The 26765-nt window shown below is 37.8% G+C and overlaps 1 protein-coding gene across 6 annotated transcripts in view; it reads left to right on the top strand.

Moving 5' to 3' along the window:
• Positions 1-26765, top strand: part of LOC139960812 (uncharacterized) — a 44023-nt gene that overhangs the window by 5817 nt on the left and 11441 nt on the right. For all 6 annotated transcript variants that reach the window (XM_071959428.1, XM_071959383.1, XM_071959419.1 and 3 more), the window contains exons 2-29: positions 465-929; positions 2337-2495; positions 3418-4791; positions 5214-5273; positions 5757-5861; positions 6404-6517; positions 6934-6990; positions 7201-7382; positions 8181-8400; positions 9387-9647; positions 10417-10635; positions 12548-12775; positions 13652-13903; positions 14408-14590; positions 15215-15350; positions 16066-16165; positions 16466-16712; positions 17626-17934; positions 19118-19308; positions 19701-19866; positions 20612-20779; positions 21258-21399; positions 22032-22228; positions 22989-23195; positions 24055-24170; positions 24692-24880; positions 25701-25769; positions 26166-26289. In XM_071959428.1, the coding sequence (XP_071815529.1) occupies positions 656-929; positions 2337-2495; positions 3418-4791; positions 5214-5273; positions 5757-5861; positions 6404-6517; positions 6934-6990; positions 7201-7382; positions 8181-8400; positions 9387-9647; positions 10417-10635; positions 12548-12775; positions 13652-13903; positions 14408-14590; positions 15215-15350; positions 16066-16165; positions 16466-16712; positions 17626-17934; positions 19118-19308; positions 19701-19866; positions 20612-20779; positions 21258-21399; positions 22032-22228; positions 22989-23195; positions 24055-24170; positions 24692-24880; positions 25701-25769; positions 26166-26289 (6049 nt within the window). In that variant the 5' untranslated portion in view covers positions 465-655. The remainder of the gene's footprint in view (positions 1-464; positions 930-2336; positions 2496-3417; positions 4792-5213; positions 5274-5756; positions 5862-6403; positions 6518-6933; positions 6991-7200; positions 7383-8180; positions 8401-9386; positions 9648-10416; positions 10636-12547; positions 12776-13651; positions 13904-14407; positions 14591-15214; positions 15351-16065; positions 16166-16465; positions 16713-17625; positions 17935-19117; positions 19309-19700; positions 19867-20611; positions 20780-21257; positions 21400-22031; positions 22229-22988; positions 23196-24054; positions 24171-24691; positions 24881-25700; positions 25770-26165; positions 26290-26765) is intronic.

Below are 26765 nucleotides of genomic sequence, written 5' to 3'. Positions count from 1 at the left end.
TTCTTTGCCCCTTCAACCATGTATCGATCTCCTGCCATTGGGCCAGAGAAAACTGGATACATACCAGGCACGGATCTCTCCATTTGAAAAAGGGGCCCTTTAATACTACTACCATTAACAGTTTACCTGCCTAGGGCATTTAATTGGCTCTCACGGTAGATCGCGGTAAATTTGAGCACAGGAAGTGACTTTTCCACGCTCATTTCCTTTGCTAGGCTTGTCGAATCGATCACGTAAGACACAGGCTAATGTTCCAGACTATAAAAACCTTGAAAGGTGCAGAAGTTGCCAGTGGCAAAAAATGACAGCAGTCGTACTAAAGGGTGGATTTTCATATGCCTGGGGCAGGTACGGCACATGGAGCATAGATCGTGGTCATCCCACATTCTCCCATAAATATATGTAACAGCAGCATAATTTATGCATTATAAGGAGGATTTTATGTGTTTTTGTGTCAATTTTAGTACAACAGTGTACAACTGCAGAAAGAAATTTTGAAGATAAGAGTTGCTATGAACTCCTTACTCAAGCTGAGGCCGAATCGAGTGGGGCTTTGGCTGGTCTCGAGGACGGCACAGCTCACTGTCAAGACAACGGATACAGACTCCCTCATATTGGTTCTCGGTCAGAACTGGATTTCCTAAACCAACTTCACATGGACCGGTACGGTGAAACTGGGTACAAGTGTTTTATGTACGGCTCTTGCACCGGTATCATAAATGAAGACGGTACATCACAGTGTTTCTGGGATGGTTGGAGTTCGTCTACCGTCAGGTACGTCGGCACACCTTCTTGGGCAGAGCTGAAGGTACAGACCTGCGCTGTCAACTGCATCGGTCTTTGCACTACCTTCGAGGACGACGGCTCAACATCTTTTATAGCTTGTCGAGCCGATAGTGCTTACACAAAGCCAGTTTACTGTGAGAGGCGTAAGTATATATTCCCTTGCAAATCAGGGAATAATTGCTTCACAAAAATTGTTGAGTGTAGTATATTATTCTCCATTATTGATACCTTAAAGGACATGGATTATATGCTATAGTTTTTTTGTCAAAATATGCTAGTAAACCAAGTTAACGGTCACTATTGTTTAAACTTCAACAAGCATTTTACAGCCACTGAGACTTTTGTTCCCTAATTTAATACAGCACCTCCCCAATTTTCAGGGGCAGTGGAAGCGGGTTTAATCTGGAGGGGTTGGGTGGGGGAGGGGAGTATACTTGGAGCCGTATTTTCTTGGGGCCATAAAGGAGCGTGTGTCTTTGATTTTAGATGGCAAAGCTCAAAGATGCCTCAAAACTAGGCAGCTAAATGGATCTACACATTTTGTCCAGTTCCTAATTACTTTTTTTTCAACAAAAGTAAACTGAATTCATACTTGTTTAATTTTTCCAACAAAATTTAAAAGACACTATTTAAATAACAGAAAAGGCAATGATAGTCTAAAAAAATGGAAGGAAATGTACTTTTTCACCAAAAAGGGGAACATGTCCACATGTTCCCAATGTGCCTTGGCTCTGCCACCTTTGTGCCTCAGAAATAATTTGCTGGGGCAGACACCCAAAAAATATGCTTTTCAAAACGATTTGCAAGATTTTTAGTTCTCTAAAACCAGAAAGAAATGAGGACATGTGTTTTTAATAATTTGGCAAGTTCAGAGTTTACGTATAAATCTGAAAATCAATTTAGTTTTTTTTTTGAAGGGGGGGGGGGGGTGGGTGGGTGTAGAGAAAAGGAATTCATGAAATATTGACTACTGATTATACTTGCTTGCTTTAATCCTATTTGTCTTCATTAATGTTACCTTAGTTTCCATTTGTTTATGACCATGCATCTTGTATATTATGATGACATTATTCATGAAATGGCTTAGATATTGTTTACCATTTCATGAATAATTTAAATAACAAAAATTTTTGTTTTCTTGAAAGTGATCAATTAGACTAAGAAATAGTTTAGATTCCCAATTCCAAATATTGAATTTAAGGCACCTCAGCAAACGTCTGCATTTTATTTAGGGATCACCAGTGAATATAGCTCCCTTAATATGAATATCAAATAAGGGTCACCAGGGTCAATGTTTTTTGTCCTCCCTTGAAGCATTTATCCTTGCAGAGACATTCAAATTTGGTAACTGAACACTCCCCAAAATGTCTAGGAATACTGTAAGTTGCACATTCTCCATGGCAATTGAAAAGATATATTGTATAGTGTACGGTTCCCTTCTTACCCCCACCCAACCCAACCCCACTCCGCTCCACCCCCTCTGTGACCAACAGCTCTAAGAGAGCACATGCAAGTGCTACGTATTAATTACGCATTTAATGTTTTGACAGCGATCACATACGAATGTTACTCTGATGGTGATTGCGTTTACGGGTATTGTGAGGTTGGAAGATGTCGATGTGCAAGTGATGCCGATTGTACTAATGTCGGAGAGAACTGTTTCCACGGTGGGTGCATTGGTGATGACCCTGTGAGCACTATGGGACCAAGTAAGTTTACTATCCTCTCAAAAGTATGACTAAAGAACCCCCCGCCCCCCCTTTAACCCAAACAAAACTACTTTCCCCGCAAACCGGCCTGGTGCTAAGTGCAGTTTAGATGAATTGAGGGTGTAGAGCCTCCCCCTCCCAGCCAGCTTCTCCCTCTTGAACCAGGGGACCTCTGAAAGCCTAGCCATGCGGTTTTGAGGCTATGCAACCGCATCTTGTCTTCTGTGTCAGTGGAACGGCAAATTGGCCATGCAGAACTGCTCGGTCAAGAAATGTAGCATTTAGAATTTGTTTTAGTTTCAGACCATGTGACATCATCAGGAACTGTAAGTCATCTGTTCCATCGGATCTATACAAGCCCTTCATGACATTGATCCTTAACCGTGTCGAATAGTCTTAAAATATATATTTGCACTAAAATCATGCGATACACGTCGTATTGGACTGCTCTAGTTAAAATGGTTTGTTGTATTCAGTTTGCACACTACATGCAGAAGTCTAGCTTTAAACTTACACGGTTGATGTATGTGTTATCAAGATGGTTGACAAAACAATGGAGATGTAATGATGTGGTATGATGATATTAAATAAGGTAGTTCATTGCTGTATTCATTGCCTTGCTAACTTACCTCATTGCCAGGTAGGAACCTTAATTCGAATAACTATTTACCAATTGAAGATAAGCTTGACTAAATCTAGCGGTGTTATTGGATGTGTCTTTTTTTTTAAATCATTCTAAAATGGCAATTAAAAACATGGAATATATTTTAAACGGCATTTGTCAGTACACGGGTCTTGAACCATTATTCTTCATTGATTATGTGTAAATGCACAAATGCAGCATCTTAATAGTCTATGTAGGAACTCTGGGATAAGAGCCAGATATGAATTAGTACATACACTCTTTAAATTCCTCTTCCAGCTACAACAGTTAATCCAACTACAACAGAGTCTGAGACTACAATGATTACAACAACAGACCCAACCACAACCGAGGCTGTGACTACAATGATTACAACAACAGACCCAACCACAACAGAGGCTGTGACTACAATGATTACAACAACAGACCCAACCACAACAGAGGCTGTGACTACAATGATTACAACAACAGACCCAACCACAACCGAGGCTGTGACTACAATGATTACAACAACAGACCCAACCACAACAGAGGCTGTGACCACAATGATTACAACAACAGACCCAACCACAACCGAGGCTGTGACTACAATGATTACAACAACAGACCCAACCACAACAGAGGCTGTGACTACAATGATTACAACAACAGACCCAACTACAACCGAGGCTGTGACTACAATGATTACAACAACAGACCCAACCACAACAGAGGCTGTGACTACAATGTTGACAACGACAGATCCAACTACAACAGAGGCTGTGACTACAATGATTACAACAACAGACCCAACCACAACAGAGGCTGTGACTACAATGTTGACAACGACAGATCCAACTACAACAGAGGCTGTGACTACAATGTTGACAATGACAGATCCAGCTACAACAGAGATGTGGACTACAAAACAAATGACAACAGATCCAACAACAAAGATGACAACAACAGAAGCAGCGACTACAAAGGTGACGACCAAAGGCCCATCTACAACAGAAATGCTGACCACAAAGATGACAACAATAGGTCAGACTTCAACAGAGGCGGTTACCTCAGGAGGTACAACAGACGTCACCACCACAGAGCAAATGACTACAAACATATCAACAAAACCAGTTACAACATCCATGATGACGACTACAAACCAAACTAGCACAACTGGCCCACAGACAACGGACACCCCATCCACTTCACAAGCTGATACCAGCCCTGGATTGACCACTGCTACCCCTCTCATAACAGATGGCATATCTTGTGCAACATTTCCAGAAGTCATCACTTTCAAGTCATCTTGTTACGTAGTCGCAAATACCAAGAGAAATGTGACGATGGCTCGAAGATATTGTCATGTCACCTACAATGGCTACCTGGTGACTATAGAAAGCTCTCAGGAGCAAGAGTTTTTGGCTGCGCATGTTGCTGGCTTTAACGATTATTGGATCGGACTGTCTTATCGCAGTGGCAATAGGACCTTTCATGTGTCAGGATCGACGGGCACTTACCTCAATCAGCTAGCAGCCCAGCCTCCGTATTCTTTGAATGCTTCCAATATCTGCTTTGCTATGGATCGCATCAACAACTTCTTTTGGTCTCCATTTGTATGCAACGATACGAAATATTTCATCTGTGAAATTGATAATTTGGATTATGTGAGAGGTATGCTAATTGTTTCTTATATTTTTACAAAAGAGATAAAGAGAAACAGCCTCAGTAGATTATCAGGTGACATTAAGAAGTGCATATTAAGTTAGCATATTTTTGGCAAATATGAGACATCGTATCCCTTCTCATCTTGTCGTAAACTCTAGGAAAGATTATATTTTTTATTGTTATGATTTTACCTGTATGCCAAAGCCGTATAAAGGTTTATAGAAGGTTTGAATACTAAGACACATTCACTGGCAAGGCATTAGAATTGCGCATTTCGTGTTTGTAAAATCATATTTTATCAATAAAATGTTTACAGTGAGTGGTAAAACTGAATTTGTTTTGTAAAATTAAAAGTTACTTTCCAGTTTAACATGAACAAAATTGATAATTAACCCCCAAGTTTTGTATTGGGAATTTTTATTTTTCAGTCACAACTGATATGACCACTACTGAAGATGTGACCACAACCATTGGTGTCACTACAATAGGTTTGTGTCTTCAGTATCACTTGTGTACTGTTAATCTAGTTAAGTCCTTAATCAGTACGGTATCCCTTAACCAACGGGCCTTTTCCATTCCTAACTTTGAAACTTGGAGAAAGAAGTGCCAGATACCAGCAGAAAAATCCCACAATGTAAATTTGTGATTCAATTAATGTTATTTTGAAAGTTCACCTATACCAAAGATTAAGGAAGATTTTTTATTCATCAATTTTGAAAGTGTGCAGATTTCAAAAATCTCTCCAATTTCCCCTCATCCTCCTCTTCAAAATAAAAGAAGAAAAAAAAAGAAGGTAAATAGAAAATTCCAAAAGCTCATGGTATGATGATATGACGTTTTGTAAAAAAAAAAAGGGAATAAATATTAAAATGATCTTACATTATATTTGTATCCTGTGTATGTTTTTTATTTCACATTCTTTTCTTAGAGATAAGTGAAATTATTTGTTTACATAACTTATATTCCTACAGCTACAACTGATGAAACCACAGTAGAACCAACCACAACTGTTGTTGCCACGACGACAGAAGAAATGACCACAGACATGACAACAACAGAAGCTACCACTACGGCAGGTAAGTGGATGTAGACTAAAGATAATACACCATGGAGTTTGCAAAAGGTTGTTAAAAAGTTATAGAAGTTTTATCCTCCACACTTACGGTCATTTATTATGCGTATTAAAGTTTTCAGGAGACATTTGTTGCTATAAATAAATATGTAATCTATTCAACCTCCTCCATAAGTTTTTTTTTTTTTTTTCCTGGTGGTCCATATTTTGATGAGATATGTTATCTCCCTCTTCTTCTTCTTCTTCCTCGCTGCATAATCGCTATAAACTAATTGTTTTGTTAATTTGAATAAGAATTTAGCAAACGAGTAAATCAGATTTTGATGGGTAGAGAGTCCATGCAAAGAATTGGTATATAGTATATATTTTATTAAAATATGCACATATTCATAAGATTAAGGTTATACATTTTTGAACACTCAACAACAAAAAAATGCAAACAACATCAACAAAACGATACAATTATCTTTACAGAATTGTTGGCCCTGACAATTTCATTTCAATTTCATGTTTTCCTTATATATTTTGAAACTCTTCAACTCTTAGGTTTCAGTGGCTGTGAGGCTGAGCCTTGCCTCAATGGAGCTACCTGTCAGGAACTGCAGAGTGATTTTGTCTGCAAATGTGAGATTGGCTTTGGAGGGGTTCTTTGTGAGGAAGGTAAGTTAGAATGGTTCTATGCCACCAATGAATCTGATAAATGTCAGTTTTGGTGAAAGGTTTTATTGGCAGAACACCATCATTGCCCACAAACTTCAGCTAAAACGAAACGCTTCGTTTTGTACTCTCACGGAGGTGTTGTCCCTCAAACTTGTTCTCATGTATTGAGAGGCGCTTTAAAATGAGCAAATAAAAAGGAACAGTGTTATAAGGGGCTGCAGGATATCAGACAAAGGTGTAAACCAGATTTGTACATTTATTTTTTCCCCTCTTCTAACAGTCATAAATCTTTCATGTGTAAACATTTTTCTATTCTCTTTACTAAGGATAAATTAGATATTAACAAATTTGAGGAGAATTTTTTAACCATGATTGGTGATCATGACTCTTTGCGATCACTGTTTTTATATTTTTAGATTTAACACCAGACTTTGATCCTACTCTGAGCCAAGTTATCCAGATTGAAGACTTGCGTAAGCGAATCCTTTTTTTTTTCTTTCTTTCGTTTTTTTTTTTCGTTTATATGATTCATGTGAATTATGTCTGATTGAATTTCTATCAGTTTGATGGTACATACCAATACAGTACAGGTTGTGGAAAACGCGACCCGTGTGGCTGTGATACTTTTGACGCTCGCTTTAAATATCCAATTATTCTGTTGTTTCCTTTTTTGATCTTTGTAGTTCCTGATGGCCAATTATTAATCAACCCTTACTATGCGCTTGGCCTCTACCACATACCGTTACTTGTGACAACAGATGACCTCTCCGAGGATCTCCACCAGTACGAAAACATAATTCATCTTTTGAATATGAATGTAAGAGAGGTCAAAGGACGAAGAGGACTAGGCTCTTATCCAGTCTGGGTATGTTAATTTTATGCGCACACAGGGTTATATGAAAGCCCTGTTTTTCTTTAATGATCAGAGATCTCTTCAGCTTCTTAAAACTTGGATTAAAGGGTATCCAGTATTAACATACTATTTATTATTGACGGGCATTTAATGTGCCTGACGCTCTAAATCAGGTATTTGCAATAGGTGGCTGGCCTTCTAAATCAGGCCTTAAAGGTCTGCAGTATAGCACACTATCATGGAAAAATTTCTTGAGATAACATAATCGAACTGCCCTGGTTATAAAATGACTTCTTTTTACCAATTAGTCAGCAAAGCCTGCATCATATTTTTTTCTTGTATGAGGGTCTTTGTGTGAACGCTGTATGATTAACTCCACTGTAGACATGAACATATTTCCACAAAGTGTTTACACACAAATAGCCTCATGGTGTTACGCAGGCCAATTCTAGAGCCCGAGGTCGATTTACGACCGTGTCAGGTTGATTACGTAACCACAAAACTTTCGTAGCTATAGCATGCTATAATTGGAGCCAATAAAGCAGACCTTTAAGTCGGAAGGAGTCCATTTCTGCCTTATTACAAGAAAATAAAAAAGTAAGTAAAGAGTTGACAAATGGGAGTATATCATGAAAAATGGAGCATATGTATGAATTCTGATAACTATTTTCATAATATGCTAGGAAACATATTAGACAGACTCAAAATACTAAACATTATAATTCTCCAAAGAAGAGAATCAGCGTCAGTAAAACTGATCTTTTCTTATTTTAAATATTTGTTTTTGGTCTCTTTTATCCTGTTTTGTAGATTGGTAGATCCAGTCAGCTCCGTTTCCTGTGGGATACCAATCCCATCAATGGTCTGAGTTGCTTCGATGACTGCAGCGAGGGGTTTGCCGTGTCCGTTTGGCTCCGCATCTTGGCCACCAAGTCGGAGGGGTCTGACCCCGAACATATCTTTGAGATTGATTCCCCAAACTTTGTGGCCTATGCCGTGATTGCTGAAGGAAGTGACATTTTACTGCACGGTAATGTTTTGAGCCTCAAGATTCTTACATTAAAGACAGATGTGTCTTTTTACATGCTTGTATGAGTGTACAGGTTCAGGGTGTACAATAACTATTATTATTATTACATCGTTATTTCCTTTTTACTTGGATTTGTAGTAAAACCTGAACTATCAGGAACTTTTTTTTCCTTATCATAATTTATTTCTTCGTATGGTACTATCGTGTGTTCCCATTTTGACACAATTAGAGTCTTAAGACTTTGAATTGGAAAAAACATGTTCCACCCATTGTCAAATAAATATCTCTATTAACTTTTAAACATCTAGCTCTTGCAATGTGTTAAACGACTATGTTTGTAGCATCTCTCGACAAACTAATTAGGGCGCCTTTTGAATATCTATTAAGCAGCAGACTACTTAAAATGTGTGGTATGATTTGAATTATACTTTATGACCTTCAATCAGTCGTAAATACTACACCCCATTGTTTTAATACAGATAAAGCAAGCTAAGGGGCTGGAAACAATACTTTGGAAATCTTTCCTTCAATCTTTTCATTTGCACTCAGAAAGTTAACAATTTGACTTGATATATGTTTCAGCTAAAATGAAAATTGTTTTGGTAAATAGTGATGGTTTGGACCAAGCTGTGGAATGCTGCATCATCTTCTCCAGATGTGAAGAACACATTTGGGAGAGAAGCTAGCGAACCGCTTCAAAATTATGGGTTACGTTTTAGTTGCTATGGTTAAAATCATGATCAAAATTTCACAGAAGTGCTGCGTTTGATACGTTTCCGCTCACTAGCTATATAGTTCTCTTTTCCACTGCACTGCACATGTGATGTTACCCAGATGCTATCCGCAGTACTTTAAAGATCGTATGTAACCTTCGTAGATTGGATAAGAGTTTAATGGTTACTTACCTTAAAAGCTCATCGGTCAAACATGATCCGTGTCACAGCTTAACAAGTTCTAACCAGCCCTCTTTTCATTAATTACGACAGTGAGCCTTTCGTCAGGTTACAAGATCCAGAGGCGTTTGCTGGGTCCAGACCTTCCCGAAGGCTGGTTTAATCTCGGCCTCACCTGGCATCCAGATGTTGAATTGGAGTCCTATATCAACGGACGACCGGCCGATGCTCTAGAGTACGATGCCTTGATCAACTCCTTCTCGACGGATACGCCATCAGTTTCCGTCTGTGATTTCACTGTATGGGACCGATACGTTCACCAGTTTGAAGTTCATAGCTTCCTGGGTATGGATGGTAAGTAACTAGACAGTCAACTTAGACATCTGTCTAGCTTTTCTCATCACATGAATGTTATTTTAGTTTCAGTCAACTTCAAACAAATAAGGCTGGAACACATATCATACAGAAAGTGGAAGAGAGCTGAAGAAACTAGATTTCCTTCACAGGCAGCTCCCCTTTCCAGAGTTAAAGACAAACAAACGAGAGGAACAGCAAAGAAAACAAACAAAAGAATATTAACAAAAAGAAAAGGGACAATGAAAGAAAACCTTAGCTTTATCTGTGACCATGGTACCTATTGTTCTTCTAATTTTGTGAAGAAAGTAGTCTTAAACAGTCTTACATACTTTAACATGATTTTCAAGGCCTTTTCAAACTGTTGCACATGTGGAATAAATTCAACGATTGTTAAGCTGTGGTGTGAAACCTGCCTCAACAAATATTTTCAGTGGAATCACTTTGATAAATCACAGTTTTAAAGTTCAAACAACAACCGAAGATTACAGCTTGTGATTATCGTAATCATCGCCCAGAAACTTTCTCCAGTTACCATTACTCACATGCATAAGAGTTGTAGTGGAAAGTTGAAAAATGTTTTACTTTGTCTTTGATTCATAATCTAATAAATAAACTTGATTTATTGGAATGGTGAGGTATTGTATCATGATTGGATTTCATTGTTATTTAAGTAGCAGCTGAAATTACCCAAACACTTCTATAAAAAAATATAAAAATGGTTGCATTTCCACCTCACATCTGTCATATCTCTGCCTCTTTTGTAAAGCTGATCAGTTTAGGATGATGACCACAGCAGATTACTACTGGAGTCTGGATGCATATGTGAGAAGAGACCATTATGTCCTCACGAATAGTACTGACGTAGTTGCCATGACAACACCAATAGAGACAGCCGATAGGGACTCGAGGAAGGTGGTGCCAGACAGAAATGGCAAAGGATACGCTTTGGAGATTGGTGATCAAGACGATCAGTGGTTACAACTGGGTGAGTATAAACAGAGAAGTTTGCCACATAAATGTGGACACGTCTTGAAGGGAAGTCTTCTAACACTGACTGGAGGAGATATTCTAGTGATACGTAAATGCAAATCGTATACATTTGCAGAGAATAGTATTACTCACTGTTCGTTGACAAGCCCCATCTTTTACATGAGATATGGGGCGATTGACTGGAGCCTATTTTGACTGGCTATCGACTACAGTGAAGTGCATTATAGTAGGGTGGTCTATAATTTCATCTAGGCAAATATCCAAGACAGTAAAGTAATATTACTATTAACCATAAACCATTTTTCAAACACCTTTAGAAGAGAACTGTTCACCAGTATATAGTCTACAGGTTCTTTTTCATTTACTTTGATGATTAAAAACTGCACAATGGCAGGGGCGGCGATCTGTTTCAAATATTGGGGGGGACATTTGCTTGGATGCTGGCGAATTACTATCAAAGCGGAGCGCCACCATTGGTTGGCGCGCAGCGTACAAGAAAATTTCTGGTTTTGATAGCCCCCCAGATCACCGGAAATTGCACTTCTCGGGCTTGAAAATGACCAACCAGATGTACACTTTTGCCTGAGAACCAAGTTTTTCCCCCCAATTTTTTTTTTCATTCATAACCTTTTTTCAAGATTGTCACCAGTTACACATCATGTTCGACCTCATTGCATCTCCTGTGGATCATTGCTTTTGTAGGTAATTCTACGTAACGCCCCACAATACCCGTCAGCCCCACTTTTCAAGGTTTTAAGCCCATTATTTGTTCAGAATTTGAATAATAAATTCACTTCAAAACATACCCATAATGTTGCACAAAATTTCATCTATGGACAACCAATATAGAACCCCCCCCCCCCTCAACCCTAACAGACCGGTCAAAATTGCACGAGTAGAGGGAAGTATGATGAAAAATGTTGGTCAAGGAATTTTTGAAAATTCAGACACAGTTAAATTATTGGTGTACAAATATTCAAACCTCTTATTACGGCTACTATGAAACTTCGATATCATAGAAAATACCCCAAAAAATATGCTCGAGGGGGAGGGCGGTCTCCACCCTTCACCCTCCCCTCCCTTGGCTACGCACCTGCGGTTAGAAATATTGTAGGAAACAGGCCAAATGGAAACCCAGTGCACCCATATCGATGTGGATCATATATATGATTGTACGTACTTACACTCATACACAAGATGCAAACCAAATTTCATTACGGATGCGTACCGTCTAGCTATTCATTTCGAGAAAAAAAGTAAAAACTACGGTACTTTCGGTCATATATAGTAACAAATTGTGACACCTTTAGATAGGGGCCTTGCAAGGAATTTGCCAAGGAAGGGGCAAAGCTTGTACACAGACTTTCTAAGCGTAGCGCCACCATAAGTTGGCGCGAGGCGCAAAAGAAAATTTTGGCCGAAAATGCCTCCCAGATCGCTGGAAATGGCACTTCCCAGGCCTTGTAAGTTGCATCTAAGCATTTTCTATTTTGAAATTACTAGCGATATCATAGAAACATACAAAACATATGCTTAAAAAAATTTATGCCCCCAAATATTGGGGGGGATATTAGATACAATATCCCCCCACCTAAAATATTGGGGGGGACATGTCCCCCCCGTCCCCCCCATGATCGCCGCCCATGCACAATGGCATAAACTTTGGTGCACCAAAATAAAACAAAATTTTAAAGTCATTTAAGAATTAAAAGTAAAGAAAACAAGCTATATATAGACTCAATAGTCTCTTTATATTTCTGATAAATGTTGATGTAGAATCTATCAAGCACGCTGAGAAAGAAATTGTTTGGAAATCCAGCGCAGCAATGTACATGTAACCATGGAAACAGTTACGTAATTATAAAGACCCAGCTGCAATGCAAGGTTCCTTCCATGTGTGCTTGCAGGCTCCCATGAAGGTACCTGTCTGAGTAACCCAGAACTCTGTGTGGATGGTCTTACCATTGGTATGTGGCTGAGACTAACAGCGCCCTCAGACAAGGAATTTCACTGTGTCTTCAGTAGCGGCGCTCAGTCGTCGAGGGGAGTCGCCCTCTATCAGTTTGGGGATAAGCTGAGGGCAGTCTTAGTCGACGGAGGACGAGAATGGATCACAGAAATCAGTATGGAAAATGGTAAGACTCAACCAGACTGTTAGCGTTTCCAATGCTTAATTTTTTTTTTTTTTTTTTTTTTTTTGTGTTGTTTATAGAGGCCTAAGGTCTACTTATGATAGGATTATTTCAAGATAACAGATGTTCAGTGTACATGTAGCACTCACTAATGCTTTGTCTGTCAAAGAAAAGGTACAAAATTTCAAGAGGTTCATTTCCAGCCTTGGTCTTAGTCTATGGTCTTCAATATTCTTATGTATGGTACACTCTTCTTTATGATTCGAAAGATTCAAGAACTATATGGTTTGGTTTGTGATTGAAATCTTACTTGAAGCGACAACATTCATTTTTGCTCCCCATGTGTACTTAAATTGTGTGACTCCATGCAGATATTACAGCAAATAATAATATAATAATAACATATTTTATTCCGTATAGAACTTTTGGGGGTTTATGAGTTTGGTTGTTGTAAAAATGCTGGAATTACCATCGCTGAGAACACAAACTGGTTCATGGTTTCATTTGCTAAGCAATTTGACCATTTTAAAGCATATCAATTTGCTGTACAATAACAGGTTAATTACCAGGTTAGTTCTTCCTTGGTACTTTACTGAAAAAAAGAACTCCCATGTGTTTTTGTGAGTGGAGGTAAAAATATGAAAACTTTGTTTTGTTACTCTGTTTTTAATATGATTTATCCTGCACAATGCAAATAAATAATAATTAACATAGCATATAATATCTTAATGTTTCTCTTTGTTTTTTCTCTTGATTAATTTTACCAAATATATATTAATACTGGGTGTATCAAATGTCATTTTGTATTTTATATGTTTGTTGAATAAAAAAAAAGATAAAAAAAAGAGGACTAGTTTGATTTTTTATTTTGGTTATCAGTGAGCAGCTGGGTGCATCTTGCCATATCTTGGAAAAAGTCTGACGGGATGTTCTTTTACCTGGATGGTGACCTCAAAGCAGGCGATTGGGTGGGCGTGAGGAGAATCCGACCCACGGATCTTGATTTTGGATTTACCATCGGAAGAAGGAACGACTTCTTAGGAGACTTTGCCCAAGTGACGGTAGCAGAGGTGGCAGTGTGGTACCATGTGGTGCGTCCATGGCAGGCCAGAGAGACCTTTGGATTCCCAGGTAAATATATGGATCAATTTATTGAACCTTTCAGATACTCCATTCGTATTTCTGGAGATTTTCTTTTGAGTTTTATGAGGCCAACAACGTCTTTTTCAAAAAATGTGTCAGAACATTCCCAGTCATTTTCTCATTTTTTCTGAAGGCCATTTTGTAAAGTTGTGTTCCACTCTTTGCCCTACCCTAATCTACTTCACCCTACTCTTCAACTTCACCTACCCTATCCTTAAAAAAAATGAAAAATTGTATGTTTCTTCATGAAAACTACTAAAAAACAAATAATTAGGAAATGTTCAAGCCCTGATTTATCAATCCAGTGGCTTATGTTAACAGGGTAGCAGTAGGTTTGTAACTAATTCTGGACATTTCATACCAAAAGAAGGCGCAATTTAAATTTGCTATTTGACGGTAACACTCCATACCAATTTCAGAGGATGGACAATACTTTTCAAGCTAACTGCAGGAGATGATAACATTCATGGTTCTTTTTATGTTTCTCTGCAGAGAATCCTTACTTTTCTGAGGCCCTCGTCAGCTGGGATGCCAAAAAGCTATTTAATGGTGGATTTTCATTACTCAGCTCATTGAGACGAACACAGTATTACCAATCCTTCACATCTGGAGTTACCTATGACGTCCGTGAGAATTGCGTAGCCCTATCCACCGACAGTGCCACAATTACATTAGGTATATATGTATATATATCTATCATATATTTATATATTGATGCACAATTAAACGATAATGTCTTGTGTAAAGCCGAATTGCATCGTTTTCAAAACATATTAAAACTTTTTAATTTGTAAGGTTTGGCTGCTTAAGTTTGATGTCAAAACATGCTAATGACACATCCATGCATTTGTATGGTATAAATAATCGAGCGATTCACCGTAAACGGTAAGGCATAATGGTGTACCGTTTTAGATAAGATGTACGTACCATCAAAGTTCTCTTCCACTTTCAAAATTTTACTGTCAAAATTTACTGTCAAATTTTACTGTCAACATTTATTTAGATATTACAATTATGATTTGTAATGCAGGAAGGCCATTTCTAAGTTTGCCCATATAGTTGCCATCAAGCAAACGAGTAAATTCTGTACACAAATGCTTACTATGCTTCTTTTCGAAGTTGACCTGAAAAATACATTGGCAACTTTATTTTTTCTACCAATACTGGCTACAGCTTTTGTCAGTCGTCCTAAGACATCAAAGAAAAATTATTTTTTTATCATATTTATAAGTTGAGAATATTCCTCTTTCAAATATTGCATGCATGCTTATATGTTTTGTTCTTATCATGTGTTCCCAGCTGTACCCAGTATATTGCCAGAACTACAGTGTCTGGGTGATATCGACCAGTGCGTGGATGGGTTCGGCCTATCCCTTTGGCTTTTCGTCGAAGAAGAAGTAAAGTTCTGGTGGTCTAAGGGAATCCTCCAGATCATGTAAGTGTGTACCTTGACAACTGTAACACATGAACTTTTGTACAGTGATACATCTGGACTGCATGCACAGTACATAGTAGCTTTACAGCTTGCTCGGTAAGACTGCAAAGTAGAAATTTAACAAAGTCGGTTGGTTTATTTACCAGATATTTCCTGCAATTCCTTTATATACTGCTTCTTCCTTCAGGGAATTTTAATAACTTTGTCTATTGTTAAAATTTTTGTTTGTTTAATTGAAGAACAGAAAATCACTAAGTATCTCAAGTTATTAAAAATTTTCACTCGACTGTAAAGGTTTCATCACCTTGTAACCTCATCATATTAATAATAATAATAATGATAATAAGTAATAATCACCTCTTTAAAGTTTAAATTGAAATTTCTGTGTTCATCATTTGAAATACAAGTAGATTTAGTGAAAGTAAAGAATTGCATTATATATTTTTTGGAATTTTCAATACAATGTCTAAATTGTAAAAATTGGCTTTCATTCTGTCCGATCAAGTTTTTTTCTTGTACATTTCTGCAATATTACCTCAAGATTTCTCTTCAGTATTTTATTTTTGATTTCTATGATTTTTTTTTCAAAAATCGTCCTATGATTGTGTTTCTGTATGTGATAAGTTATCTCATGTAGATTGCTCTGTATATACACTGGAAGTTTAATTATTTTGAATATTCATGCAAAATTTGCTCTCATTTTGGTCTATTCTAGTTCCGGCAGGGAAGGTTTCTCCGTGCAACTTACCCAACAAGGTCTTTTCGTCTCCTTGTCTTTAAATTCAATTCGGAGAGATTACATGGTCTCTGTCTTGGTAAGTAGTAACCTTAAAAAATATCACATTTATAAAATGTTTGATGTCCTCTAGTATTGCCTTTATTAGCAGGAGGCTTTTTGTAAGTGGAGCCATACAACTGTGGGTCGGGGGGGGGGGGGGGATAGGAGGGAAGAGGGAGGGTGAAGAGGGAAATTGCAAGTCTTTTCTTGGGTTGAGCAGGATTCAGTAAGCTCATTTAACTCCATTTTATTCTTTGTATTTCACAAAATTGGAGGATATTGGTCAATTGTATTCAACTAAATGAAAATATAACTGTTTTTTCCCTTCCCTTTGTAGAATGTCCCTGTAAAGGAATGGTTTAACCTGGTGGTGACCTGGAGTCAGTATGAAGACCTCGCCGTCTATATCAACGGAAAGGTCATGACCTTTGACTCCATTGCTGAAGACACATCGCAAGATCTAGGCTCTGACATATTTTTCATCCAGTCTAACCAGTTCAACGTGGTGGTCAAGATACATAGCATCGCAGCCTGGGATAAATATGTCTACCCTAAGAAGATATGGCAGCTAGTTGGTGTCTCAGGTATGATAGGACAATGAATTCATACATATTCATGAGTTGGTGACTAATTACTGAAAACAATTTGGTGCTGATGAAATAGTTTTTTCTAAGAATGAAAAACTCTTTGCTATGTTATCGTCAGTCCTGACAAGAGGGAAGAAGTCGGGTCAAGGGCATGACAGTTCTGGGGGTCAATCAGGTCACACGGGCAAATATTGATAAAAAAATGACTTTATTCTCATTTTCATAAAATAATTACGGAGAGCGAAGATTTCCAAAAGGTGGGCTTTGTATTTTTAATACAAAGTTTTTTGTTTTTTCAAAGTTAGTGTATTACAACCTATCTTTAAAACAGTTCCTGTTTTCAAAATGTTCCACTGGCAACCTTATGACAGCAGCAGTCATAAATTTGCAGCTATAGCCTGTTGTTTAGAATAGTGCCAATAGGCTACAGCTTAGGCCAATGCAAGAGTGATGGCAAACATTTTATGTCATTAGCTGCGTGCAGTCGAAAAGTGGCCACAACATCTAAAATAGTGATGAATACCTCGTGTTCCATGGATGTGCTTAGATAAATTATATTATGTTATTAAGTAACATGAGAAACTTATCAATGTAAAAGAGCTGAATGAAATTTGTAGGTATCTAAGCAAAAAGCTGGAAATAACAATTATATTAAAGGTTTGTCGATGCACTGTTGTCGTGGACAAATTTTTCCTGTCAGATATGTTGTCTTGAAAGTAAAAATAATACATTGTGGCATTTAAGGTTGAGGATCTAAAGTAGGCTAATGTGGGTGATCTTATGAGGTGGTGACTTGACAACAGTTTACAATTTAGAAAGTGCCCTGTTTGTTTTTACAAATTTGCTTTGTTCCTCATTCTCATTTTATGTACACTTTTGTTTCTCATGTAACGTCTACTTCCGTTTCCAGAGAGTGCCTTGTCGTGTCTGCATCTGGGGGCCCACTGTTGGCCCTTTGATGCACCTATTGACCTTAAGTTCCCTTACCAGCTGAGCCCGACAGGTGTGCAGAAGGTCGACAATCAATTTTTGGACGGGGACGCTCTAGTGACGGATAACTCTGACACCGGCGAGATAGTACTCGGGGACTTCACAGGTAGATGCCCTCACATCCCGTCTCTCTGTGAAAATGGATTCTCTGTTTCCTTCTGGTTGAGACCAGTCAAGATCACTTCTAAGAGGGTTGCTCATCTCGTCGGTCTCGGAGCCGATGTTGCCGGTAAGTCGGTACTTTCACGACAGATTGAGCCCTATGGAGAAGTTGCCACTGTTTTTGAGGCACCACTATCATCAATATTAGCTGATGGATTTTGATTGCTTATACTTATACAGCGTACAGAAATTTTTTGAGTAAAGATACTCCCTAGATCGCGGGAAATGAACTTTCTGGGCCTTGCTAATTTGCAGATAAATGAAGAATAAATAGGTGTCATCACCATTTTGTCAGAAAATTATACCAACAAAATGTGACAAATGTCAATAGGTATTTGAGAGCGCAATAAAAAAGTCAATAATCGCGAATAAGTAAAAAGTGGTAAAAAGCTGAAAAGGGCGCCAGCAGTCCATTTGAGTCCGTCAGGGGGGGCATCCGCCCCCTCTGACTTTATGGACGCTCCGCCACTGCCACGATCATCAATATTAGCTGATGGATTATGATTGCTTATACAAGACAAGATCATCATTCATATTTTGTCTATTGATTATTGCTGATTGTGGGTCGTCTCCCATCAGTATTGGTCATTGTTTACTTTCAAGGCACCACTATCATCAATATTAGCTGATGGATTATGATTGCTTATACAAGACAAGATCATCATTCATATTTTGTCTATTGATTATTGCTGATTGTAGGTCCATTCCCATCAATATTGGTCATTGTTTATTTCCAAGGCACTACGATCATCAATATTAGCTGATGGATTATGATTGCTTACAAGAAAAGATCATCATTCATATTTTCATATTTTCATTCTATTGATTATTGCTGATTGTAGGTCCATTCCCACCAATATTGGTCATTTGTTTATTTTCAAGGAACCACTATCATCAATATTAGCTGATGGATTATGATTGCTTATACAAGCAAGATCATCATTAATATGTTGTCTAATGATTATTGCTGATGGTAGGTCACGATTAACATCAATATTGGCCTGTTGATCATTGTTTATTTTCAGCTATGATTATTGCTAATAAGATATAACTGTAATGAATATGTCATGTGTCACCGTCATTTAGTATTTTACACACACCTTTTATAGTGGGTTAGGTTTAGATAACCATGGTCATGCACAGTTTTATGATTCAGAAGTTATCATCTTCGCTCAGAATGAATGTGAATTATATATTGTTGACAGCGTACATTTCCCTGTTTGGTTCTACCTTATACCCTTCTCTCCCAGGTGAGGTTGGCTTCACCATATCTCAGTCTAGGCAAACAATTACAGCGATGGTGTCCAATGGTACCAGGACATGGCAGGGTACTGTACCAGCTGTTAATATCACCTATGATGAATGGATGTACCTGGCCCTCCTCTGGCTCCCTCAAGATGGAATGCTGCTGGTGCTTGATGGCCAAGTTGTTTCATCTGAGGTAAGTCTCTGACCCTTATATCCTTAAAGATCTGCTTTATTGGCTCCAATTATAGCACGCTATACAGAAGCTAGGAAAGTTTTGTGATTATGAAATCGACCTGCTACAGTCGTTAATCGACCTCAGGCTGTACAAGCTTAGCCTGCATAGCTTCTTAACACCATTAGGCTCTATGTGTACACACTGTGTGGAAATATGTTCATGTCTACAGTGTAGTTAATCATACAGCGTTCACACAAAGACCCTCATGCAAAAAAAAATATGTGGCAGGCGTTGCAGACTAATTGGTAAAAAGAGGTCATTTTTCTTGGGGCCATTAAAATTTACTTACTGTAATACTGGGGATTTCTTTCTGATGTCTCGTATTTTTCCACATGTCTTTGGTCCATCAGTCAAAGCCGATAGATGATGTCAGAGAATCAGAGATGATAGGTACCCTGGTATTAGGTGGACGGTCCAGGACGAAACGGCTGGAGGCAACGTTCGATGAATTCATGCTGCTGACCCCTACTGGCAGTGACAAGCTACCGTCAGCTGAATATTACACTGGCTCAGGAGGTAATGTACCATGCAAGCTATGAGAGGGGGAAGGGAGGGGGACAAGGAGAGAGAGAGAGTGAGTAAGGGAAAGGGAACTAAAGTGAGATGAGGTGAGGTGGAATTGGGAGGTTTATTTTATACCCTAGGTGAAGCTTTACAGAGTTCTATCATCAAAATGCCTTACAAGACATAATATTAGGTCTTTACGTCGGAATATAGGTTTTGTAAAATTATGCAGATCAGATGATTTGTCAAGGAATAGTTTTGTTGTTGAGTATGATGGTTTTTACCTACAAATGTTGGAAAAGCTAGAAGCATGTTTGAGGATGGTCTGATGATAAAAGTAGAGGACAGCTCGTCAAAGTTTTGAGGGTCTTGTACAAGTGTTTACATATGTAGATCTTAACAAAATTTGAATAAAAGTTAACAGTTATCGTTGTGAAATGTCAGATTTGATTTGATTTTACATGCTAGTTCCTCATCCATTTGTGTATGGTGTATAAAGAAAAAAAAAGTTGAAAAGTATATGCACATATGTGATTGCTTGTGATGATTTCTTAGAAAACATATACTTTATTAGCAGACATTCTTACCCCTCCCCCCTCCCCCCTCTTTCACTGCTACTAATGTTGTCTACTTGACAAATCCAAGGTTTCTTTTCCATTGCATTTAGCTTGATCATGGTCTATATTTAGAACAAGCTAGGTTTCCCTCATTATGTACAATACCCTATATGTTTTGCAATTTCTTGTCTTTTTCACAGGTCTGGTGGAGGGCTACTCATCAGCCGATTCTTACTTCGATGTGACTGATCCGGAGGGGAGTGTCGAGGCTGTCGATACGGTCCTCACACAGGATAGATTCCAAAATGAAGAAGGAGCAGCAGATACTGCCAAGAATGAAGTGAAAGATTTCGGTTACGTGACAGTCGGTGAGTCAGTCTTTACTAGATAATATTGCAAAGTTTCCTGTGATGGATAATTACTATCGACCCTCGGGTGCGTTTCGATTCATGAAAAGTAGCGTCATCCACTTACAGATTAAATCCTCAAGAGTTTAACCAGATGTCAGTCTCAGTTCATGATGATATCATGTGGAGCGCACACTTTACCCAAACCAATTTAGGAGCTGCGTAGGGACCATGTACTGTTACCACAATTTATTGCAAGATAAGATATCAGATTAGGCCGTGGGGATTTGTTTTTTGTATATACAAACACCTAGGTTCTCAACCTTTGCCCAAGGGACAGAGAGAGATGTTCACAGACCCCCTACAGACCCCCTAGGAATGGGGTGTATTCCCTCCACATAATGGTTGTGCCCACCACCATGGTTGGAGCTGAGGACAAAAGAAGTCTGGTTTTCTTTTGCCCGAGATGCACTCTATGCACTCTATCTCTCTTCTTCAGGTGATTTTCCATTTCACTGTTTGAGTGACCCTGCGATGTGCCACCCCGCTGGACTCACAATCTCTCTGTGGATAAAAATGGGTTCCACTGACCATTTTCAGAACCCTGCTACCAACTCTGAAGGAGTGGGCTACATCCTCAGGTGAGTGACTTACTACTACGCCAAGGTGTTCATGGTCGGTTAAAATTGTTGATAGCGCGTGTTCATGCGATCTTCCTCGATACAGGATAATCACATCATGTGAAATTCTGGCATGCTTGTAACTCCTCCATTTGAGTACCATAAGCAGATGCGCCCCATCAATATTAAAGGATATTAAAAGTGTTTCCTAGCAAGAGACATGGCTATACTTTGTTCTTAACAAGCCCCACTAACCCCTCCCTCCCCCCACCCCTCCCAAGTGAACAATTTGTAGCTGGCAGACTGATTAAAATGAAATAAACATCAAAATACTTGAATATGTTGTCCAAACCTCTGAATTTGTTCAAAACTAACAAATGTAAGCACAAGAAAATTGTTGTGAAGAATAAATAGAAATGAAGGGAATAAAATCAGGAATGAAAATGATGTGGTATCAGAAAACTTCTAAATGGGAGTGATCAGTCAACACCAGGTTAGGTTTTGAGTGCTATTACCTTACGATTCAAGCTTTATATGTGTTATAAGCAGCTGGCCATGAAGACATTGAAGGATTCCCTATGGAAGAATGAGATTTTTTAATTACAGATAAATTGCAGTAAGTATATATATATATTTGTTGTTTTCGTTCATAGCTCTGGTGCTCAGACGTCTACATCCCATGGATACTCGGCTCACTTTAATAACTCTCACATTTCTACGACGGTGGTGGATGGAACTAATATATGGTCCACATCCTTCAAGTATACGTTTGGGAGTAACTGGACAAACTATGCCCTTGGTTGGAATCAGAGAGATGGCCTCAATGTGTTTATTGGTGGAGAGGTCAAAGGTCAGTGATTTTACTCGCTTTTCATCAGCTTCATTTGGAATATTAAGAAGACAAAAATGACAAGGTTGTATCTTCTCGCGATATATTTGCACAAGAAACACAGTTGCCTGTATATTTCATGTGTGTATTTTACTCTGCTGTTAACAGCCATAGATCTATTCTTTAGTTACCACCCTTCCCAAACTCTGGGTAGACATTCTTATATGGTTGCCAGCTGGGTAATAAAACCAAAAAAATTAATTGGTAAACAATGTTTCTGATGTTTACAAAGCAGGTCCCTCCCAGTACACTATTGTATTGTACACATTAGTTCTGGCAAATGGATTTAAATTTTTAATTATTTTTTTAATGGACTACTTTATATTTGTCTTTATCTCACTATGGTGCAATAATAATTATGGTATTGGCCAAAGGCTGTAGGTCCTAAATGTGTATACACAGTGAAGTTTCTTACACTTAAAGTGTAGTTTGAAATAATGAAATGTTAAAGAATGATAAAATTAGTTTTTTTTTTTGAAGTTCCAGCTGTTTACCTCAGCAAAGAAATGGCTATATCAAGAGCAACACTAACTGTGTCGGTGACACTTAGCTTCATAGCATAGTTGGGTAGATGGCAGAACTTTCAATTCTGAGATGGATGGGTCAACTCCTATAATCTTTTCATTATTCATTTACTCTGAATGCAAGAGGTCTGCATAATGTAGGTTCTACTGTTACAGTTTGGTTGATTGATTGGATTGATTGATTGATTGATCGATAGGCTCTAATGTCAGTGGAGTGGTTCTACCTGTGGTAAGACCGTCAGATGAATTCACTCAACTCCAGCTGGGGAAGCGAAACGATGCCGAAGATGGGTACTTGGGGGCAGCCTTCGATGATGTCGCTATTTGGATCTATACGTTCAGCCCAGACGACCCGGAGCTCAGTAAGACTCTCAAAGGAGAAGAAACCAAGGAAGAAGAAATTGGTGAGAGTCGGATCTGAAACCTTTATAGAAAGCTCAATAGATTTAGAGAGCATCATCACTTTTGTGTTATCTTATTACCTTTATCTTTGGAACATTATAACTCATTCATTGATAATTGATATTGTTAAAATAGATAAACCAAAACTATATCACGTCCATGTTGCTAGGATTAAGTTTCATTAGCCCGAAGGTCGCTAGGTCGCAAAACCAGCCAATTGGCTGCGTTGCATGGTTTCTCAAATCTCTTGTTCAAAGATTAAAAGCAAAGATACAAAAAATTGTCACCTCAGCTGGCTCACATCATTGCCTTTGACTACTGTGATTATAAATTTAATGAGATCTCAGGAGAGTGCTGATAGGTTGAGTGTGAAGCAGTGGAGAAAGCATTGATGTTCTTGAGATTACGTTTATTGTCACTGTTTCTCAAGTTCCTAAAATAGCCCATCCTTCTACGATAATTACCATATTTAGTTGGTAACTCTGGTAATCCTTATATTATATGCCGTTTTTACCTTTTTGTCAAATTGAAGAAATCCAACATCTGTTTAATGTATTACAGGTTCATTACAGTACACAACAAGTGAACATAGTCAGGCCATTCTTACTATTGTTGGACATGTATAATGATCGATTCCTTGCATACTCCTGTTGTCTTTTCATTCTCTTGTTTAATGTGATAATTTTTTTATATTATTTGATTTGATTTGATTTGATTTATTTGATTTTCCACAGATAATAAATATATACATGTTGTTACATGGTGTTATTAAACACCAAATACATGGTGTTATTAAACCCCTTAATATTTTGATGTGGTCTACGGAGTCTTTTTTCAAGCATGTTCAATTTGATCTTTCAGAGGTCACTGAGGATCACGAGGAACTGCTGAAGGTAGCACCGTTGACTTGGAAGGCTGACTGTCAGGTGATACACGAGGCAGACTGTGCCAGGAATGTGAATGAACTTCTGGAAATAGTAAGTAATGTCGCTCATATGCACGTTAACGAACAGGGGTAAGTAATACTAGCCAGTTAACAGTTACATGGAATACTGTCATAATATATGATGGAACATCTTTGAGAGTAAGCGGTGATGTAACAAATGTCCCACGAACATGAATGAACCGTAGCTACGCTGATGGTAAAACAATTATGTAATATTAACTATTTGTGACATGAATGAGCTGTAAAATAGTACATTTCAATATCATATAATAAATGTATCACCAAAAAAAAATAACTGAACAAATACAAGTATTAGCAGACACAGTAAATTAAACTAATATGTATTACATATCTGCAACCTGTTACAAATGATTAGTTATGTAGTTAGGAAATTTCACAACTTTAGACTTAACAGCTAGATGTATATACAGAAATGGCAATTTAAATGTGTTATAAGTATCAGAAACATCATTGAATCGTTATGTACAGTATGTGATTGGCAGCTTTTAACATGACTATTGTATTTTTATTTTCATTTTTTTGTAATTCCAGGTACAAGAGCAAGAAGAGTTAACCCTGAATGCCACAAAGAGTATCTACGATCGTCTTCTAAATCTGACTTCGGGCAAGACTCTGCCAGATTCCTCGGATATTAAAGCCAGCATTCACGTGATGGACGAGATGTCAAAGGCCGGGTTACCGTCTGGTTTGGCAAGAAATGAGGCTATGAATATTTATGAGGTGAGTGAGGTATTACTGGCCACGAAACCAACGATCAGAATCGTACACAACATTGAGCGTACTCCAATGGCAACAGCGTTTTTTTGTTTGGGGTTTTGCCATCTAACTTTTCTATCTGTTAATAACCACACTTACTATTTGTGGTAGATTAGCTGTTTGTCAACAAACAGTTTTTTTTCTCTCTATAAATTTCTTTTACCCTAAATTTTTTTCTCTTTACAAATTTCTTTTACCCTAAATACTCAATTCTAAATACTCAATACTAAATTTTCATTCTTGTAAGAATGTCCTTTTCCAAACAGCTGGGGCTCTTTTATATATCCTAATATAGTTTCACAAGAATATACCTATAAAAAGGCAAGGACACCAGTAAAAGAAAAACATAATTCATTATTAACTGGGTAAATGAATTTGGTTGTTTCATTGTCTCGTTCATATGCTACTAAGAGAGCAGTGAATATTGTATGATATTTGCTGTCTTATCATAATTCAATTCAGATATGTTTACCCCCTGTTCGATCCTGGGATGAGATCCTTCAGGGGAATTGGCTGATTAAGTCAGAGGGAAACAGTCTGTTGTACATTTAATGCAATGTGTTTATCTGGTAGTGTAAACAGATGTTCAAGATGGGAATTGTTGTTGATATGCTTGAATTTTTACTGAAACTTGTTATAAGAGCTGTACCATTGAATGGAAATAGCAGACTAGAGAGGGTTTGGGTGGGGTGGGGTTGGTGGGGGGCTATTGCTAACTGCTAGGGAGAGTGCCTTATCAGAAGTAAAATCATTAATTTGAACATTATCGTTACTTCTTATCTAGAGTTTTGCTGAATCTGTTAGTAACCTCTTGGAGGATGACCTGTATCCCCTGTGGCAGAACATTTCTGAGGTAAGATGATTTATCTATTATAAGCAGTATCCTGAAAATAGGTTGATATCTCTTTGGATTCATTTGTATCGTTCACAATGGAGCACTTGTAGTTAGGTTGATATCTTTCTTAAGATGCCTTGTGTAATATTATTTTATTTATTCATCTATTCATTCATTCATATATTATTTAGGTATTTATTTTGTTGATTTATGCATTAGTTTGTTTACTTTGACTCATTTATATATTTGTTTGTTTATTTTTTAATTATTTATTTGTTTGTTAATTTATTAATAATTAATTTATTTGTTTATTTATTCGTACATTTATTAATTAATTTATGCATTTTGTTTGTTCATTTATTTGTTTATTTGCAGTTTATTTATTTGCTTGTTTATTTATCTTGTTGTTTACAGAATGAGTATAGTGTAGCAGCTTTGATGGAGAATCTGGAGACACTCGGCATTCAGGTAGCGACACGTTTACCTGTCAACAAGGAGTACACCGGCTGCTCTACTGTCTTTAAGAAGGCAAGGCTAGGTAGGTCTGTGAAATATACTGAATTCAGTCTTGGTAGGTCCATGAAATATGCTGCATTTGGCCAGGTAGGTTTGTGAAATATGCTGAATTCTACCAGGCAGGTTTGTGGAAATATGCTGAATTTACTAACAGGAAGAAATTAATTTCATTTGTCATTATTAGAAATAACTTCCCACAATGCAGGCTGCAATATTAGTAATATTCTTTCAGTTTTATTGAAAAATACACCACATCAGAGGCACACTAATGAAAGTGGCTGGAATAACTAGTCTAAACCATATAGACCATTATGTCAGTTCCTCAGAAGCATCATATAGTTACATTTAATGCAAAACAGAAGAAGTCTGCTACTTCAACTAGCGCCATCACAATGTCTTAAATACAAGTTTTTTCGATTGGCCTTAAATGAGTATTCCAGACATTTAATATTTTGCTAGGATGAAGATCATGACAATAGAAACTAATTTAGAAGCACT

Source organism: Apostichopus japonicus, chromosome 3 (assembly GCF_037975245.1).
Source record: "Apostichopus japonicus isolate 1M-3 chromosome 3, ASM3797524v1, whole genome shotgun sequence".
NCBI classification, from domain to species: Eukaryota; Metazoa; Echinodermata; class Holothuroidea; order Aspidochirotida; family Stichopodidae; genus Apostichopus; species Apostichopus japonicus.
The sequence above is the reverse complement of the archived record's forward strand: the minus strand, read 5'-3'. Positions and strand labels throughout refer to the sequence as shown.